Source organism: Mustelus asterias, chromosome X (assembly GCF_964213995.1).
Source record: "Mustelus asterias chromosome X, sMusAst1.hap1.1, whole genome shotgun sequence".
Classification (NCBI taxonomy): Eukaryota; Metazoa; Chordata; class Chondrichthyes; order Carcharhiniformes; family Triakidae; genus Mustelus; species Mustelus asterias.
The window spans coordinates 7,557,611-7,575,328 of NC_135834.1; the positions used below are offsets into that span (position 1 = coordinate 7,557,611).

Here is a 17,718-nt window from a genome sequence, read left to right on the forward strand (position 1 = left end):
AGGGTGTTCTCTGTAAGGTGGGCGCGAACGCATTGTTGGGGCAGCACAGAAGGAGCTTTACTTTCCATGTCACATCGCTACTAGCTGAACCTGTGAGTGCTCGAAACTGATACAGTGTACCCAAGGTGTTTGATTCTTCCCGATCGACATCTCCCCATTCCAACGGAGGCTGAGGTTAGGGAATTCCTCCGGGCTGCCGCAGTAAGCGGGACAGGAGTCCCATTTAGACAGCTAAACAGGACTTCCGACTCCGCTAAGGGACAGCTCCAAGGGATTTCCCCGACCAAAGTGAATAGGTCCTCCTCGAAAGGTGTTCTTCGTGGGTGATGGTTTTGACAGAAATTCGACGTGAAATTCAGTTCCTTGGAGGGCGAATATAAGATGACAATTAAGCGGCAAAAGATTGAGGGGATGCAGGCCATTTGATTGTGGCCTAACAACTTCCAGAAAGGTGGCTTCATTGATTTTGGAAGTTATTGCCCTATTTTTGTGGGTTTTTTCCACGCCCGTTATATTCTCCCTATTCAAATGTTAATATCAATGATATGTATATCAAACATCATGAACATTTTTGGGTTTAACTCGTATCAGTAAAGATATTCCGATATTTTTGATGAGAAAAGTAATCCAATTCATTGTATTTTCCAAGCCATTCCTTGCATGTTCTTGTGAATGCTCAGTGTCAAATTCGTGGCTGTATCTGTTGTTTCCGAATTCCTCATTTCAATCGTACTTCTCTCTTTTCGGCCCTCCTTGTCCCAGAGGACATTTCCTCAGTTAGCAAGTAGCCGATATAGAAACATCAAAATCCTACAGTGCAGAAGGAGGCCATTCAGCCCCTCGAGTCTGCGCCGACAACAATCCCACCCAGGCCCCCGTAACCCCACACATTTACCCCGCTAATCCCTTTAGCCTACGCATCCTGGGACACTAAGGGGCAATTTAACCTGGCCAATGCACCTAACCCTGTTTAAATATGGCTTCACTCCAAACAGAAATCGCTGGTGTTCTTCCATTTATGTTCCCTGGAATAACTCCTCAGAGGCTGATGTCCCTTCACCAGATTTAGAAACATAGAAACATAGAAGATAGAGGATAAGAGCAGGAGGAGGCCATTCGGCCCTTCGAGCCTGCTCCGCCATTCATTACGATCATGGCAGATCATCCAACTCAATTGCCTAATCCTACTTCCTCCCCATAACCTTTGATCCCATTGGCCCCAACTTTATTTGCAAGCCTATCTCCACTCCTAAGAGTGTTTCAGGTACACAGTCAGAATCCAGAGTGTCAGTATCCCTGACACTCATATGTACATATATATATATATATATATAGAGTGAGACTGTCTGATTGGGCAGGCAATCATTCCCTCAATCAGGGAGCTCATACTCAAGAGGCCCACTTCATGGGCCTCGTTGAGGACATCCCATCCTTGTCGCCACTGAAGTAACTCCTCAGAGGCCGGGTGTCCCTTCACCAGATTCCCCTTCATTTACAAACCCAATTCCATTCCTAAGAGTGCTTCAGGGTCAGTAGCCCTTACACTCCTCAATATATATAGTGAGACTCTCTGATTGGGCAAGCAATCATGACATCAATCAAGGAGCTCATACTCGTTGAAGCCAGTTCATTCTCCTTTCCCCACACCCCATACATTGGGAAGCCATTGCCTTTTAGTTGACACTTCCAGTCCACCCGAGATCAGGACTTCAGTGCAATGTATGGCACAACACGCCGGCATAGCCCACAAACCTTGCGTTCTTTTCCGATCCCCAAATCCCAGGCAAGAGGCATGATGGGAAAGGGAGCAAGGCAGGAGAAGAGGCCAGCGAGTGTCACCTGTACCATTCTCATGCATTCCGAATGTGTCGGCTTGGTTCAGCTTGGGAACGCTCTCCCCTCCCGAGGAGCCCCCTCCCAGGACTTGAGAATGCAACCCGGGCTGACACACTAGGGCAGCACCGAGGGAGTGCTGCGCTGTCACGGGGTTCCGTCCCTCAGTCCAGACATGGATGTGAAGCCCAAGGCGCCATCTGAAGCAGGGCAGAGAGTTTTCCCAGTGTCCCAGCTGCCACTCCTCCATCGATGTGTGCAGTGGAAAACCCCATTGATTGGTCAATCATCTCATCGCTGTTGTGTGGGATCTTGCTGTGTGCAAAATGGCTGTCACGTTTGTCTGCATCACAGCTGCTGCTCTTCAAAGGAATCAAATGTTTGTGAAGTGCTGTCAAACTTTTCTCAAGAGACTTGAGACGCTAGCAAAATGCATGCCTTCTTTATAATGGCTGATGAGAGTGATATAGATGGAGGTCTGGGTGTGAGCTCCTGAACTGATATGTTTGGCCTGGACAAAGGATGGGGAGATTATATCTGAATATTAGAACAAAAATGAAGAATAGACCAAGCCGCCAGGGACAGAAGCACCATCCGGTATAACATACTGAACTCTGCAAGCTTGAAGATCCAAGATCTGTAACGAGGAATCCAAGCGTGGACAGAAATGGGGAAGATACAGCTTTCCCCATGGGTGAGGTCGGGGCAAAAATTAGACGGATTCCTGCCCTTACCTACTGCCAAATTCATTGATTTGATTTGATTGTTTATTGTCATGTGCACTGGGACACAGTGAAACAGTTGGGACGACCAGAACTCCTGCTTTAGGGAGCAGATTATGGGGATGCTCTATCAACCGAGGCCCGGAACCAAATCTTAATCAGAATAGCCATATCCGCCATCATGTGTACAGATGAGCTTGGTTCAAGTAACTGTGGTGCTCTCACTGGTCTTAACAACAATTTTGGATCATGTTCATTGTGCCTTTTGATTGCCAAACTTGTCAGTAATTTAAAAAAAAATGCCTTTCATTTATTTTATACAGACAAAGCATACCATTCATAGAGTACTTAGGGGAGAAGGAAAGGAGAGGGTGCAGAATGTAGTGTTACAGTCATAGCTAGGGTGTAGAGACAGATCAGCTTAATATTTGATTTGATTTATTATTGTCACATGTATTGGGATACAGTGAAAAGTATTGTTTCTTGCACGCTGTACAGACAAAGCATACTGTTCATAGAGTACATAGGAGGAAAGGAGAGGGTGCAGAATGTAGTGCGGCAGTTACAGACAGGATGGAGAGAAAGATCAGCTTAATCTATGATGGGTCCATTCAAAAGTCTGACAGCAGCAGGGAAGAAGCTGTTCTTGAGTCAGTTGGTACGTGACCTCAGACTTTTGTATCTTTTTCCCGACGGAAGAAGGTGGAAGAGAGAATGTCCGGGGTGCGTGGGGTACTTAATTACGCTGGCCGCTTTTCCGAGGCAGCAGAAAGTGTAGACAGAGTCAATGGATGGGAGGCTGGTTTGCGTGATGGATTGGGCTACATTCACGACCCTTTGTAATTCCTTGGGCAGAGCAGGAGCCATACCAAGCTGTGATACAACCAGAAAGAATGCTTTCTGTGGTCCATCTGTAAAAGTTGGTGAGAGAGACATGCCATTTCCTCAGCCTCCTGAGAAGGTAGAGGCACTGGTGGGTTTTCTTAACAATAGCGTCGGCATGGGGGGACCAGGACAGGTGATCTGAACAGCTAGAAACATGAAGCTCTCGACCATTGAATGGTTTTGGCTGAAGATGGGATTGGTTGGGATGCTTCCCAGGATGTGACCCCTGGCTGTCCAGGGTGAAGTGCTGTAAGGATAGTCAACACCCATGGAGCTGAACCTTCAGGATAGCGGGGGCAGAATATAGGTCGGGGGGAAGAAATGGAAACGTTGATTTGTTTGCCAGATCTGTGTTGGCTCGAACACAAATGTTTCTCTCCATTTTCTCCACCTACTATCTTGTATTGACGATTCAAAACACAGAGTCTGCGCAAAATATTCCGGATCGTCAGGAGCTTTTTCCCTAGGGTGGAAGAGTCAGTTACCAGGGGTCATTGGTTTAAGGTGTGAAGGGCAAAGGACAATTTTGTGACGTTTACAGCGTGCCTACAGAACTGTTTCAGAATACACGACCAGAGGGTCTCCCTTGACGCTGTTCAGAGGGACAAGGTTTAAAGGAGATATACGAGGCAAGTTTTTTACACAGAGGGTGGTGGGTGCCTGGAACTCGCTGCCGGGGGAGGTAGTGGAAGCAGATACGATAGTGACTTTTAAGGGGCGTCTTGGCGAATAAGATGGGAATAGAGGGATATGGTCCCCGGAAGGGCAGGGGGTTTTAGTTCAGTCGGGCAGCATGGTCGGCACAAGCTTGGAGGGCCGAAGGGCCTGTTCCTGTGCTGTAATTTTCTTTGTTCTTTGATATAATAGTGAATGTTGGCAGCACTGACAGGAATAGTGTAAATAACTGAATTTGGATGACAGAGGTTTCTGAGTTTCTTTGTTTCAACGCGTGATCTGAAATAGTTCAACAGCTAAGTTGCTCTGAATATTTCACCCTCTACTTAGAACTAGCTCTTGTGGATCCGAAAACCAATGCTGATTTCTTTTACTGATGACATTTGACAAGAGTGAATACATGGAGAAATTATAGGACTGTGTGCGTGTGTGTGTGTGTTACTGGCAAGGCTGGTCAGGGCCACAGTGACTGAAAAAGTCAAATTATTACCTGAGTTTGAAGCAAATCCTCCGAGGAGTGCCATCGGGTGGCACAGTGGTTAACACTGCTGCCTCACAGCACCAGGGACCCAGGTTCGATTCCCGGCTTGGGTCACTGTCTGTGTGGAGTTTGCACATTCTCCCCGTGTCTGCGTGGGTTTCCTCCGGGTGCTCCGGTTTCCTCCCACAGTCCGAAAGATGTGCTGGTTAGGTGCATTGGCCGTGCTAAATTCTCCCTCAGTGTACCCGAACAGGAGTGTGGCGACTAGGGGATTTTCACAGTAACTTCATTGCAGTGTTGATGTAAGCTGACTTGTGACACTGATAAATAAACTTAAACTCGGGGTGGGATTTTCCAGCCGTGCTCGCCACAAAACTGGGAAATCCCACCTGAGGTCAACGGACCATTGCAAAATTCCCCCCTTAGTGTTTGCGGGATAGTTTCTCGAGAATCAGATTGTAGAACCAACCAGAGTGGAGGCTATACTAGTTCGGGTAATATGCAAGGAGGCTGGGTGAATTAATGAGCTCAAAGTAAAGTAGCAGCGATCCTAAAATGTTTGAATTTTGCATTCAGTTTGAGGGAAGGAAGAGTGGGTCTAAATCTGGTGTTTGTAACATAAATAAAAGCAATTACAAAGGTATGAAGACAGAGTTAGCTAAAGTGTAATTGAGCCTTAGAGTCATAGAGTCATAGAGGTTTACAGCATGGAAACAGGCCCTTTGGCCCAACTTGTCCATGCTGCTCTTATTTTTTTTAAACCCCTAAGATAATCCCAATTGCCCGCATTTGGCCCATATCCCTCTATACCCATCGTACCCATGTAACGGTCTAAATGCTTTTTAATAGATAAAATTGTACCTGCCTCTACTACTACCTCTGGCAGCCTGTTCCAGACACTTGCCACCCTCTGTGTGAAACAATTGCCCCTCTGGACCCTTTTGTATCTCTCCCCTCTCACCTTAAACCAGTGCCCTCTAGTTTTAGACTCCCCTACCTTTGGGAAAAGATATTGACTATCTACCTTGTCTATGCCCCTCATTATTTTATAGACCTCTATAAGGTCACCCCTCAGCCTCCTATGCTCCAGAGAAAAAAGTCCCAGTCTATTCAGCCTCTCCTTATAACTCAATCCATCAAGCCCCAGTAGCATCCTGGTAAATCTTTTCTGCACTCTTTCTAGTTTAATAATATCCTTTCTATAATAGAGTGACCAGAATTGCACACAGTATTCCAAGTGTGGCCTTACCAATGTCTTGTACAGCTTCAACAAGACGTCCCAACTCCTGTATTCAATGTTCTGACCGATGAAACCAAACATGCCAAATGCCTTCTTCACCACTCTGTCCACCTGTGACTCCACTTTCAAGGAGCTATGAACATGTACCCCTAGACCTCTTTGTTCTGTAACTCTCCCCAACGCCCTACCATTAACTGAGTAAGTCCTGCCCTGGTTCAATCTATCAAAATGCATCACCTCGCATTTGTCTAAATTAAACTCCATCTGCCATTCGTCAGCCCACTGGCCCAATTGATCAAGATCCCGTTGCCACCAATCTAGGACTGGGAAATTAGATTAAATGATAGGTCAGCAGAGATGCAATGGAAGGAGATATTTCATAAGTCAGTAAAGAGACATTTCAGTGTGAAAGAAAGACTCTGGGAGAAGGAGGCACCATCTGAGACTAACTAAGGAAGTTAAAGATCGTAACAAATTGAAAGAAAATGGTATAATTCTGCAACGATAAGTGGTACATTAGAAGATTGAACACAATTTAATAAACATCAAAGAATGGCCAAAAAAAGGGAAGGAGAAATTAGAGTATGAGAGGAAGTTAGCGAGAATAAGAGTTTAGAAATGAAGAGAGTAACTAAAGTGAGCATGGGTCATAGAGTCATCAGGTGGGATGTTATGGTTTCAGGATGAATGAGGCCCTAAAACTCCGCCCAACGTCAACAGACCTTTCCATGGTCCGCTCCTCACCTGCTCTGATTCCCGGAAGGACCGGTAAAATTCCTGTCATGGAGATATACAACCTGGAAACAGGCCCTTCAGCCCAACTCGTCCATGCTGACCGGGTTTCCGAAACTGAGCTAGTCCCATTTGCCTGCGTTTGGCCCATATCCCTCTAAACCTTTCCCATCCATGTACCTGTCCAAATGTCTTTTAAATGTTGTCATTGTACCCGCCGCTACCCAGAGGTCCTCCAGAGAGAGTGTCTGGGGCATTATTAATGGGGAATAAGGAAATGGCAATGTTGAACAGATATTTTGTGTCTCTCGTCACTGTAGGAGACACAAATGACATTACAGAAATACTCGTAAATCAAGAGGTGAAAGGGAGGGAGGAACTCCAAATAATTACAATCACCAGGGAAGGGGTACTGAGAAAACTATTGGAACTAGATTCTGATAAGTCACCAGGACCTGATGGCCTTCCTCCTCGGGTCTTCAAAAGAAGTGGCTGTGGTGATCGTAGGTTGGTTGTAATTTTCCAAAATTCCCGAGATTAGCAAATCTCTCTCCAAGAAAAGAGGGGGACAGAAAACTACAGGCCAGTTAGTCTAACATCTGTCAGAGGGGAAATGCTGGAATCTATTATTACAGTGGTTATCGCAGAGCAGTTAGAAAATCTCAATGCAATCAGGCAGAGTCAACGTGGTTTTGTGAAAGGGAAAATCATGTTTGACTAATATATCAGGGTTCTTTGAAGGAGTGACATGTAATGAGGTTAAAGGGGAACCTGTAGATGTGGTGCACTTTGATTTCCAAAAGCCATTTGATAAGGTGCTCCATCAATGGCTTCTACACAAAATAAGAGCTAACCATAGAAACCCTACAGTGCAGAAGGAGGCCATTCGGCCCATCGAGTCTGCACCGACCACAATCCCACCCAGGCCCTACCCGCTAATGGTGTAGAGGGTAACATATTAGCATGGATAGATGTTTGGTTAGCAAACAGGAAGCAGAGAGTAGGGATAAATGGGTCATTTCAGGTTGGCAAGATGCAACCAGTGAGTGCCACGAGGCTCAGTGGTGGAGCCTCAACTATTTGGGATTGTTGGGTGGGATTGTGGTTGGTGCAGACTCGATGGGCCGAATGGCCTCCTTCTGCATGATAAGGTTTCTATGATTCTATTTACAATCTGTACCGGTGACTCGTAGGAAGGGACTGAATGTATTGTTGCTAGGTTCGATGATGCCACAAAGATAAGCAAGTTGAGGAGAACACAAAAAGTGATTTAAATAGGTGAAGAGAGTGGGAAAACGTTTGACAGATGGAGTATAATGTGGGAAAAAGTGAATTGTCCACTTTGACAGGAAGAATAAAAAACAGCATATTGTTTAATTCGAGAGACCGTGCAGAACTCTGAGGTTTTAAGTTTTTTTAAAGTTTATTTATCAGTGTCACAAGTCGGCTGACATTAACACTGCAATGCAGTTACTGTGAAAATCCCCTAGTCGCCCACACTCCTGTTCGGGGACACTGAGGGAGAATTTAGCACGGCCAATGCACCCTAACCAGCACGTCTTTGGAGTGTGGGAGGAAACCGGAGCACCCGGAGGAAACCCACGCAGACACGGGGAGAATGTGCAGACTCCACACAGACAGTGACCCAAGCCGGGAATCGAACCCAGGTCCCTGGCGCTGTGAGGCAGCAGTGCTAACCACTGTACGACCGTGCCACCCTTTGCGTATCATTGTACATGAACCAGAGAAAGTTAGCATGCAGGTACAGCAAGTGATTAGGAAGGCAATTGGAATGTTGTCCATGACAACAAAAGCAAGGAAGTTTTGCACAGAGTGTTGGTGAGTCCACATCTGCAGTACTCTGCACAGTTTTGGTCTCCTTACTTGAGAAAGGATACAGTAGCATTGGAAATAGTTCAGAGAAGGTTCACTTGACTGATACGTGGGATGGGGATTATATCATGAGGAAAGGTTGGATTGGTTGGGCCTGGAGTCTTTGGAGTTTAGGAGAAAACGAGGTGACCTTATTAAAAGATCTCAGATCCTGACAGGACTTGACAGGGTAGATGCAGAGAGGGTGTTTCCCCTTGTGTGGGTGTCTAGAACGACGGGATACAGATTAAAAATAAAAGGTCTACTGTTTGAGTCAGAGAGGAGGAGGAATTTCCGCTCAGAGGGTCATTAATCTGTGGAATTCTCTCCCCCAGCGAGTGGTGGAGACTGGGTTATTGAATATATGTAAGGCTGAGTTAAACAGATTCTTGATTGACAAGGGAGTCAAGGGGTATGGGGAGTAGACAGGTAAGTAGAATTGAGGTAGCGATGAGAACCGCCATGATTTTATCAAATGGCGAAGCAGCCTCAAGGGGCCGAATGTCCGACTCCGCCTGATTTGGGCAGCACGGTGGCACAGTGGTTGGCACTGCTGCCTCACAGCGCCAGCGACCCGGGTTCAATTCCGGCCTCGGGTCACTGTCTGTGTGGAGTCTGCATGTTCTCCCCGTGTCTGCGTGGGTTTCCTCCGGGTGCTCCGGTTTCCTCCCACAGTCCAAAGATATGCAGGTTCGGTGGATTGGCCATGTTAAATTGCCCCTTTTTGTCCAAAGATGTGCAGGTTAGGTGGATTGGCCGTGCTAAATTCCCCCTTATTGTACAAAGATGTGCAGGTTAGGTGGATTGGCCATGCTAAATTCCCCCTTATTGGACAAAGATGTGCAGGTTAGGTGGATTGGCCATGCTAAATTCCCCCTTATTGTACAAAGATGTGCGGGTTAGGTGGATTGGCCATGCTAAATTGCCCCTTAGTGTCCAAAGATGTGTAGGTTAGGTGGATTAGGTGATACGGGGATGGCCGCCTTCTGCACTGTAGGGATTCTATGATTTGTATGTTTCGCGTGCAAGTCCAGGGGAAGAGTGTTGATTGAGTATAGTGCTGGAGGTATCGCATGCAATGGGACTATGAGGGGTCCTTACTGAGGTCTATCTTGGAGACAGATTCTGGGGGAACGGTAACACTGTTAAGAGGCACTGTTATGCTCTCCCAGAGTGAGGTTTTAACTTGCTGAAAATACCTTTGCATTGAGTTAAAATTGGGCCTGCAGAAATCTTGTTTTCAATCACGCTGCCTGAATTTAAGGAATTGTTAAATTGAATTCGAGAGGTTCGGTGGAACAAAGGGACTTTGGCGTGTTTGTCCATCGATCTCTAATGTGTTAATAGGGTGGTGAAAAAGGCATATGGGACACCTGCCTTTACCAATCGGGGTATAGATTACAAAAACAGGGAAGCCATGTTGGAGTTGTATAGAACTTTGGTGAGGCCACAGCTGGAGTACTGTGTGCAGTTCTGGTTGCCACATTATAGGAAGGACGTGATTGCACTGGAGGGGGTGCAGAGGAGATTCACCAGGATGCTGCCTGGGACGGAGCGTTTAAGTTATGAAGAGAGGTTGGATAGGCTTGGGTTGTTTTCGTTGGAGCAGAGAAGACTGAGGGGCGACCTGATCGAGGTGTACAAGATTATGAGGGGCATGGACAGAGAGGATAAGGAGCAGCTGTTCCCCTTAGTTGAAGGACAAGGGGACATAGGTTCAAGGCGAGGGGCAGGAGGTTTAGGGGGAGATGTGAGGAAAATCGTTTCGACCTGGTGAGGGTGTGGAATGCGCTGCCTGGGAGGGTGGTGGAGGTGGGATGCCTCACATCCTTTAAAAAGTATCTGGATGAGCACTTGGCACATCATAACATTCAGGGCTATGGGCCAAGTGCTGGTAAATGGGATTAAGTGGGAGTTGAGGTGTTTCTCATGTGTCAGTGCGGACTGGATGGGCTGAAATGCCTCTATTCTATGATTCTAAGTGGGTTGCTGGAGGAAGGCCAGCACCATACATCCAGCTTTTCCATGCTCAGGAGAGGCACAAACCAGTGACTTGATGTTGTGGTAGTGTAACAGCATCTCTGACCAATGTTGCCTATGAATTCCACTCCTTGCTGTGACTGTGCAGTTGGTAGGAGCGGACATGTTTTCACTTGAGGTTGCCATTCCTTCCCGAGTCGTGAAGTGAGGCTTTGATTTCTGAGGCATTTTCTTGTGTTAACTCGCAGAACTCAACAAAGCGATGACATGGATGCCCAGCAGTTACAGAGGAATTTTAACGGTTGTTGGAAGCTTAGCCAATGTGATGAGTTTTTCTGGGGTCTTCGAAGGTGGGGAGGGCAGGAACGAGGCTGAGAAGCTTTCTTGGTGAGCAAGAACATGATGACTAAAAATCTTGGCCAGAATTATCCGGCCGTTCACGCCCCTCCGCTGCTTTGATTTGATTTATTATTGTCACATGTATTGGGATACAGTGAAAAGTATTGTTTCTTGCACGCTATACAGACAAAGCATACTGTTCATAGAGTACATAGGGGAGAAGGAAAGGAGAGGGTGCAGAATGTAGTGTTACAGTTACAGATAGGGTGTAGAGAAAGATCAGCTTAATATTTGATTTGATTTATTATTGTCACATGTATTGGGATACAGTGAAAAGTATTGTTTCTTGCACGCTGTACAGACAAAGCATACTGTTCATAGAGTACATAGTGGAGAAGGAAAGGAAAGAGTGCAGAATGTAGTGTTACAGTCATAGCTAGGGTGTAGAGAAAGATCAACTTAATGCAAGGTAAGTCCATTCAAAAGTCTGACAGCAGCAGGGAAGAAGCTGTTCTTGAGTCGGTTGGTACGTGTCCTCAGACTTTTGTATCTTTTTCCCGACGGCAGAAGGTGGAAGAGAGAATGTCCGGGGTGTGTGGGGTCCTTAAAGCTGGCTGCTTTGCCGAGGCAGCGGGAAGTGTCGACAGAGTCAATGGATGGGAGGCTGGTTTGTGTGATGGATTGGGCTACATTCACGACCCTTTTGTAGTTCCTTGGGGTCTTGGTCAGAGCAGGAGCCATACCAAGCTGTGATACAACCAGAAAGAATGCTTTCTATGGTGCATCTGTAAAAGTTGGTGCCAGTGAGGATGGGGAATTTGGCGCTCAGCCAAATCTCCATTCACTGAAGTGGGACTGGAAAATCTCACCAGCTTGAACGGCGGGAAAATTCTACCCCTTGACTTCCAACGGTGAAGTAGAGCAAGGAGTGCTCCGGATCAAAAGGGGCAGAAGGCACGTCCGAAGGTGCTTGATTGAACGAGGTCCCCTACTAAGGTAAAGCAAGGAGGCATTCTCGCTGTGTCTGCATGGGTTTCTTCCGGGTGCTCCAGTTTCCTCCCACAGTCCAAAGATGTGTAGGTTTGGTGGATTGGCCATGGTAAATTGCCCCTTAGTGTCAAAACATGTGTAGGCTAGGTGGATTGGCCATGCTAAATTGCCCCTTAGTGTCCAAAGATGTGCAGGTTAGGTGGATTGGCCATGCTAAATTGCCCCTTAGTGTCCAAAAATGTGTAGGTTAGGTGGATTGGCCATGGTAAATTGCCCCTTAGTGTCAAAAGATGTGCAGGTTAGGTGGATTGACCATGCTAAATTGCCCCTTAGTGTCCAACAATGTGTAGGTTAGGTGGATTGGCCATGGTAAATTGTCCCTTCGTGTCCAAAGATGTGTAGGTTAGGTGGATTGGCCATGCTAAATTGTCCCTTAGTGTCCAAAGATGTGTAGGTTAGGTGGATTGGCCATGGTAAATTGTCCCTTAGTGTCCAAAGATGTGTAGGTTAGGTGGATTGGCCATGGTAAATTGTCCCTTAGTGCCCAAAGATGAGTAGGTTCGGGGCATTAGTGGGATAAATGCATGGGGTTACAGGGATAGTGACGGGGGGGTGGTGTGCCTGGGTAACATATCATTCGGAGAGCCGGTGCAGACTCGATGGGCCGAATGGCCTCCTTCTGCACTGTCGGATTCTATATGTTTTCTCTTTTGCTTTTGTAAGTGTAACTCTGAACAGCTATGGTACATGGACCCAAGTGCAATAAATTGCACAGACGATTCAACCTACAGAAACTCGGTGAAGTGCTTAGTTAGGCAAATAGCAATGGAGGATACTGTCCTTGATGGGTGCCTAATGCTGGATTGAATTGTTACTTGTATCCTCTCTCTTTCCCTCACTTGCTTATCTCTGGATGAAGCATGCGGGCTGCACACTGCCAATGTTTCTCAAAGGGATAGGATTGAGACTATACTAATTGGAATGTAATCACTTGCAGCCCGCCACTGAGTTAGAGGGCAAAAAGAAACACTCAGGATCCCTCCTGGTGTCGATGGACCAGCTCAACGCATCTTTTGGGAGAAAGGACAGAGCAAACAGTGTTTTAAGTGTTCTGACAAACACTCTAGAAGGTGCGTACAACACATGCTTTCCTTATCAACTTTTACTCGGGTAACCTTCCATTTAAAATGATTGCGCTGTTTAGTTCACAGAAGGGGAGAAAAAACAGTTCACACCAGTATTCTCATCTCCCCGTTTTACTGGTGTTCCATTTTAAAGTATACAAGGCCAGTTCGCACCAGTAGTCTATTTCCCCGAAGATAAAAGCAAAATACGAAAACAGAAATTGCTGGAAAATCCAGCAGGTCTGGCAGTATCTGTGGAGAGAGAATCGAGCCAACGTTTCAGGTATTCCTCAGCTCTGATGAAGGGTCATCCAGACTCGAAACGTTGGTTCTATTCTGTCCCCACAGATGCTGTGGAAATGCCGGTGTTGGACTGGGGTAAACAGCCTTGTGAGCACACCTCTCACTCCACCTGACGAAGGAGCAGCGCTCCAAAAGCTAGTGGCATTTGCTACCAAATAAACCTGTTGGACTTTAACCTGGTGTTGTTAGACTTCCCACAGATGCTGTCAGACCTGCTGAGATTTTCCAGCATTTTCTGCTTTTGTTTTTATTTCCCCATTCTATTGTTTTCTTCCTTCTGGGTTGTGATGTCTTTCAATTCCGACAACGTTTCAAGCTATGAATAAACTATAGCTCGGCACAACATCGTGGGCCAAAGGGCCTGTTCTGTGCTGTACTGTTTTATGTTCTATATAGGTATGTCAGGAGTAAAAGAATGACTAGGGTAAGATTAGGGCCAGTCAAGGACAGTAGTGGGAAGTTGTGCGTGGAGTCTGAAGAGATAGGAGAGGCACTAAATGAATATTTTTCGTCGGTATTCACACAGGAGAGGGACAGTGTTGTTGAGGGGAGTACTGAGATGCAGGCTGATGGACTGGACGGGATTGAGGTTCATAAGGAGGAGGTGTTAGCAATTCTGGAAAGGGTAAAAATAGATAAGTCCCCTGGGCCGGATGGGATTTATCCTAGGATTCTCTGGGAGGCTAGAGAGGAGATTGCAGAGCCTTTGGCTTTGATCTTTGGGTCGTCATTGTCTACAGGAACAGTGCCAGAAGACTGGAGGATAGCAAATGTTGTCCCCTTGTTCAAGAAGGGGAGTAGGGACAACCCTGGTAATTATAGACCGGTGAGCCTTACTTCTGTTGTGGGCAAAGTTTTGGAAAGGATTATAAGAGATAGGATTTAGAATCATCTAGAAAGGAATAATTTGATTAGGGATAGTCAGCACAGTTTTGTGAAGGGTAGGTCGTGCCTCACAAACCTTATTGAGTTCTTTGAGAAGGTGACCAAAGAGGTGGATGAGGGTAAAGCGGTTGATGTGGTGTATATGGATTTCAGCAAAGCATTTGATCAGGTTCCCCATGGTAAGCTATTGCAGAAAATACGGAGGCATGGGATTGAAGGTGATTTTGCGGTTTGGATCAGGAATTGGCTAGCTGTAAGAAAACAGAGGGTGGTGGTTGATGGGAAATATTCATCCTGGAGTTCAGTTACTAGTGGTGTACTGCAAGGATCTGTTTTGGGGCCACTGCTGTTTGTCATTTTTATTAATGACCTGGATGAGGGCGTAGAAGGATGGATTAGTAAATTTGCGGATGACATTAAAGTTGGTGGAGTTGTAGACAGTGTGGAGGGAAGTGGCAGGTTACAGAGGGACATAGATAAGCTGCAGAGCTGGGCTGAGAGGTGGCAAATGGAGTTTAATGCGGAAAAGTGTGAGGTGATTCACTTTGGAAGGAGTAACAGGAATACAGAGTACTGGGCTAATGGAAAGATACTTGGTCGTGTGGATGAACAGAGGGATCTGGGTGTCCATGTACATAGATCCCTGAAAGTTGGCACCCAGGTTGATAGGGTTGTTAAGAAGGTGTACGGTGTGTTAGCTTTTATTGGTAGAGGGATTGAGTTTCAGAGCCAGGAGGTCATGCTTCAACTGTACAAAACTCTGGTGCGGCCGCATTTGGAGTATTGCGTACAGTTCTGGTCGCCGCATTATAGGAAAGATATGGAAGCGTTGGAAAGGGTGCAGAGGAGATTTACCAGGATGTTGCCTGGTATGGTGGGAAGATCGTATGAGGAAAGGCTGAGGGATTTGAGGTTGTTTTCGTGAGAGAGAAGACGGTTAAGAGGTGACTTAATAGAGGCATACAAGATGATCAGAGGATTAGATAAGGTGGATAGCGAGAGCCTTTTTCCTCGGATGGTGATGGCTAACATGAGGGGACATAGTTTTAAATTGAGGGGTAAGAGATATAGGACAGATGTTAGAGGTAGGTTCTTTACTCAGAGAGTAGTAAGGGCGTGGAATGCCCTGCCTGCAGCAGTAGTGGACTCGTCAACATTAAGATCATTCAAATGGTTATTGGATAAACATATGGATGATATTGGAATAGTGTAGATTAGAGGGGCTTTAGATTGGTTTCACTGGTCGGTGCAACATCGAGGGCCGAAGGGTCTGTACTGCGCTGTAATGTTCTATGTTCTAAACCTGCTTTATCAGTCTCCACCAAAGATGTGCAGTTTCGGTGGATTGGCCATGCTAAATTGCTCCTGAGTGTCCAACGATGTGTAGGTTAGGTGGATTGGCCATGCTAATTTGTCTCTTAGTGTCCAAAGATGTGCAGGTTAGGAGGATTGGCCATGCTAAATTGTCCCCTTCGTATCCAAAGATGTGGAGGTTAGGTGGACTGGCCATGTTAAATTGTCCCTTAGTGTCCAACGATGTGTAGGTTAGCTGGATTGGCCATGCTAAATTGTCCCCTTCGTATCCAAAGATGTGCAGGTTAGGAGGATTGGTCATGCTAAATTGTCTCTTAGTGTCCAAAGATGTGCAGGTTAGGAGGATTGGCCATGCTAAATTGTCCTCTTCGTATCCAAAGATGTGCAGGTTAGGAGGATTGGCCATGCTAAATTGTCCCTGAGTGTCCAAAGATGTGTAGGTTAGGTGGATTGGCCATGCTCAATTGTCTCTTAGTGTCCAAAGATGTGTAGGTTAGGTGGATTGGCCATGCTAAATTGTCTCTTAGTGTCCAAAGATGTGCAGGTTAGGTGGATTGGCCATGCTAAATTGTCTTAGTGTCCAAAGATGTGTAGGTTAGGTGGATTGGCCATGCTAAATTGTCTCTTAGTGTCCAAAGATGTGTAGGTTAGGTGGATTGGCCATGCTAAATTGTCTCTTAGTGTCCAAAGATGTACAGGTTAGGTGAATTGGCCATGCTAAATTGCCCCTTAGTGTCCTAGGATGTGTCGGTTAGGTAGATTAGCCATACTAAATACTCAAAATAATGGGAATAAGGCGGGGCAGTGGACTTGGGTAAGATGCTGAGTTGGTGCCAACTCAGTGGGTCAAATAGCCTCTTTCTGCCCTGTCGGAATGCTGTGATACGATGAATATCAAGTGTGGCATTAGTGGGCCACAAAAGCCTGCCCGCTGGAATTGTGCCCTTGCCCAAGTCCAGTTTTACCACTGCCCCTTTAGGTCAGTCACGCGATGGATGGGAAGAATGTTCAAGCGTCTACTGTCGCAATCCGCAGCTCCAGACACGCGTGGGAAAATACATGTTGCCATGGCAACGCAGACCCTCTGAGTGAAGGGGGGACGACGCAGGAAGCTGTCAATGAATGTACAAGCACTGCGCATGGTCTTGCGTTATTGGCAATGCCAGCGATTTGATTTGGCATTCCGATCTTGTGATTTCAGAGCTTGAAGAGTCGCAAAGGAAGTGCCCGCCCTGCTGGTATAAATTTGCCAACATGTTTCTCATCTGGGAATGTTGTCCGATGTGGTTGAAGCTGAAGGAGTATATGCACCTCTTCGTCTTCGATCCATTTGTGGACCTCACCATCACCATTTGCATCGTCCTCAACACCCTCTTCATGGCAATGGAGCACTACCCAATGACCGAGTCCTTTGAAGATGTTTTGGCCGTGGGAAATTTGGTAAGGCCCATGCGCTATTTTCTCTTTTAAGAGCCGTGATGAAGCGATGCCTCTTTCGTGTTGTTACGACGCGGAGGTGGTTCCCCCCACTTCTGAGAATTAATACCAAATCCCCAAAGAGGAATCCCTCACCTCGTAATCTGTTATGGGAGGTGGTGTGAACTGTTTTTCAGTAACGTTTTGTGGTTAATTTACAAAACACCTCCCATTTTTAAAGTGAGTACCTCCGGCACTCACTTTAAATGACACTGAACAATTTATTTATTTAACCAACCGAGAACCTGAACTAAACAAGTCACATACCGAATAAAATAAGGTTCCAATGGAATGCTGTTCAAATAAATACAATATCCATTCATTAACAAAAAAAACCAATAGAATTTAGTCACTCTCAAAAATATACAACCAGGTTTTGTATCTTTCACAACTTCCTGGAGTTTCTCGGTTGATTTCTCTGTGTATAAGTTCTTTCTGATTTGGTACCTGGTTAGATGGTGGATTCTCTTAAGACATACATAAAGCTGAGTTCAGAGCTGAGAACTTTTGGCAATTATCCAGGGGTACGTGTTCATAGCACCTTGAAACTGGAGTCACAGGTGGACAGAGTGGTGAAGAAGGCATTCAGCATGCTTGGTTTCATTGGTCAGAACATTGAATACAGGAGTTGGGACGTGTTGTTGAAGTTGTACAAGACATTGGTAAGGCCTCACTTGGAATATTGTGTACAGTTCTGGTCACCCGATTATCGAAAGGATATTATTAAACTAGAAAGAGTGCAGAAAGGATTTACTAGGGCCTTGATGGTTTGAGTTATAAGGAGAGGCTGGATAGACTGTGAATTTTTTGTCTGGAGTGGAGAAGGCCGAGGGGTGATCTTATAGAGGTCTATAAAATAATGAGGGG

General features: G+C 46.0%; 1 protein-coding gene across 1 annotated transcript in view; it reads left to right on the plus strand.

The window, feature by feature from the left end:
* The window catches only part of LOC144481846 (sodium channel protein type 8 subunit alpha-like), a 639,525-nt gene that overhangs the window by 160,429 nt on the left and 461,378 nt on the right, over positions 1–17,718 (plus strand). Inside the window, exons 12-13 of the mRNA XM_078200997.1 lie at positions 12,747–12,879; positions 16,577–16,815. Of these exons, the coding sequence (XP_078057123.1) occupies positions 12,747–12,879; positions 16,577–16,815 (372 nt within the window). The remainder of the gene's footprint in view (positions 1–12,746; positions 12,880–16,576; positions 16,816–17,718) is intronic.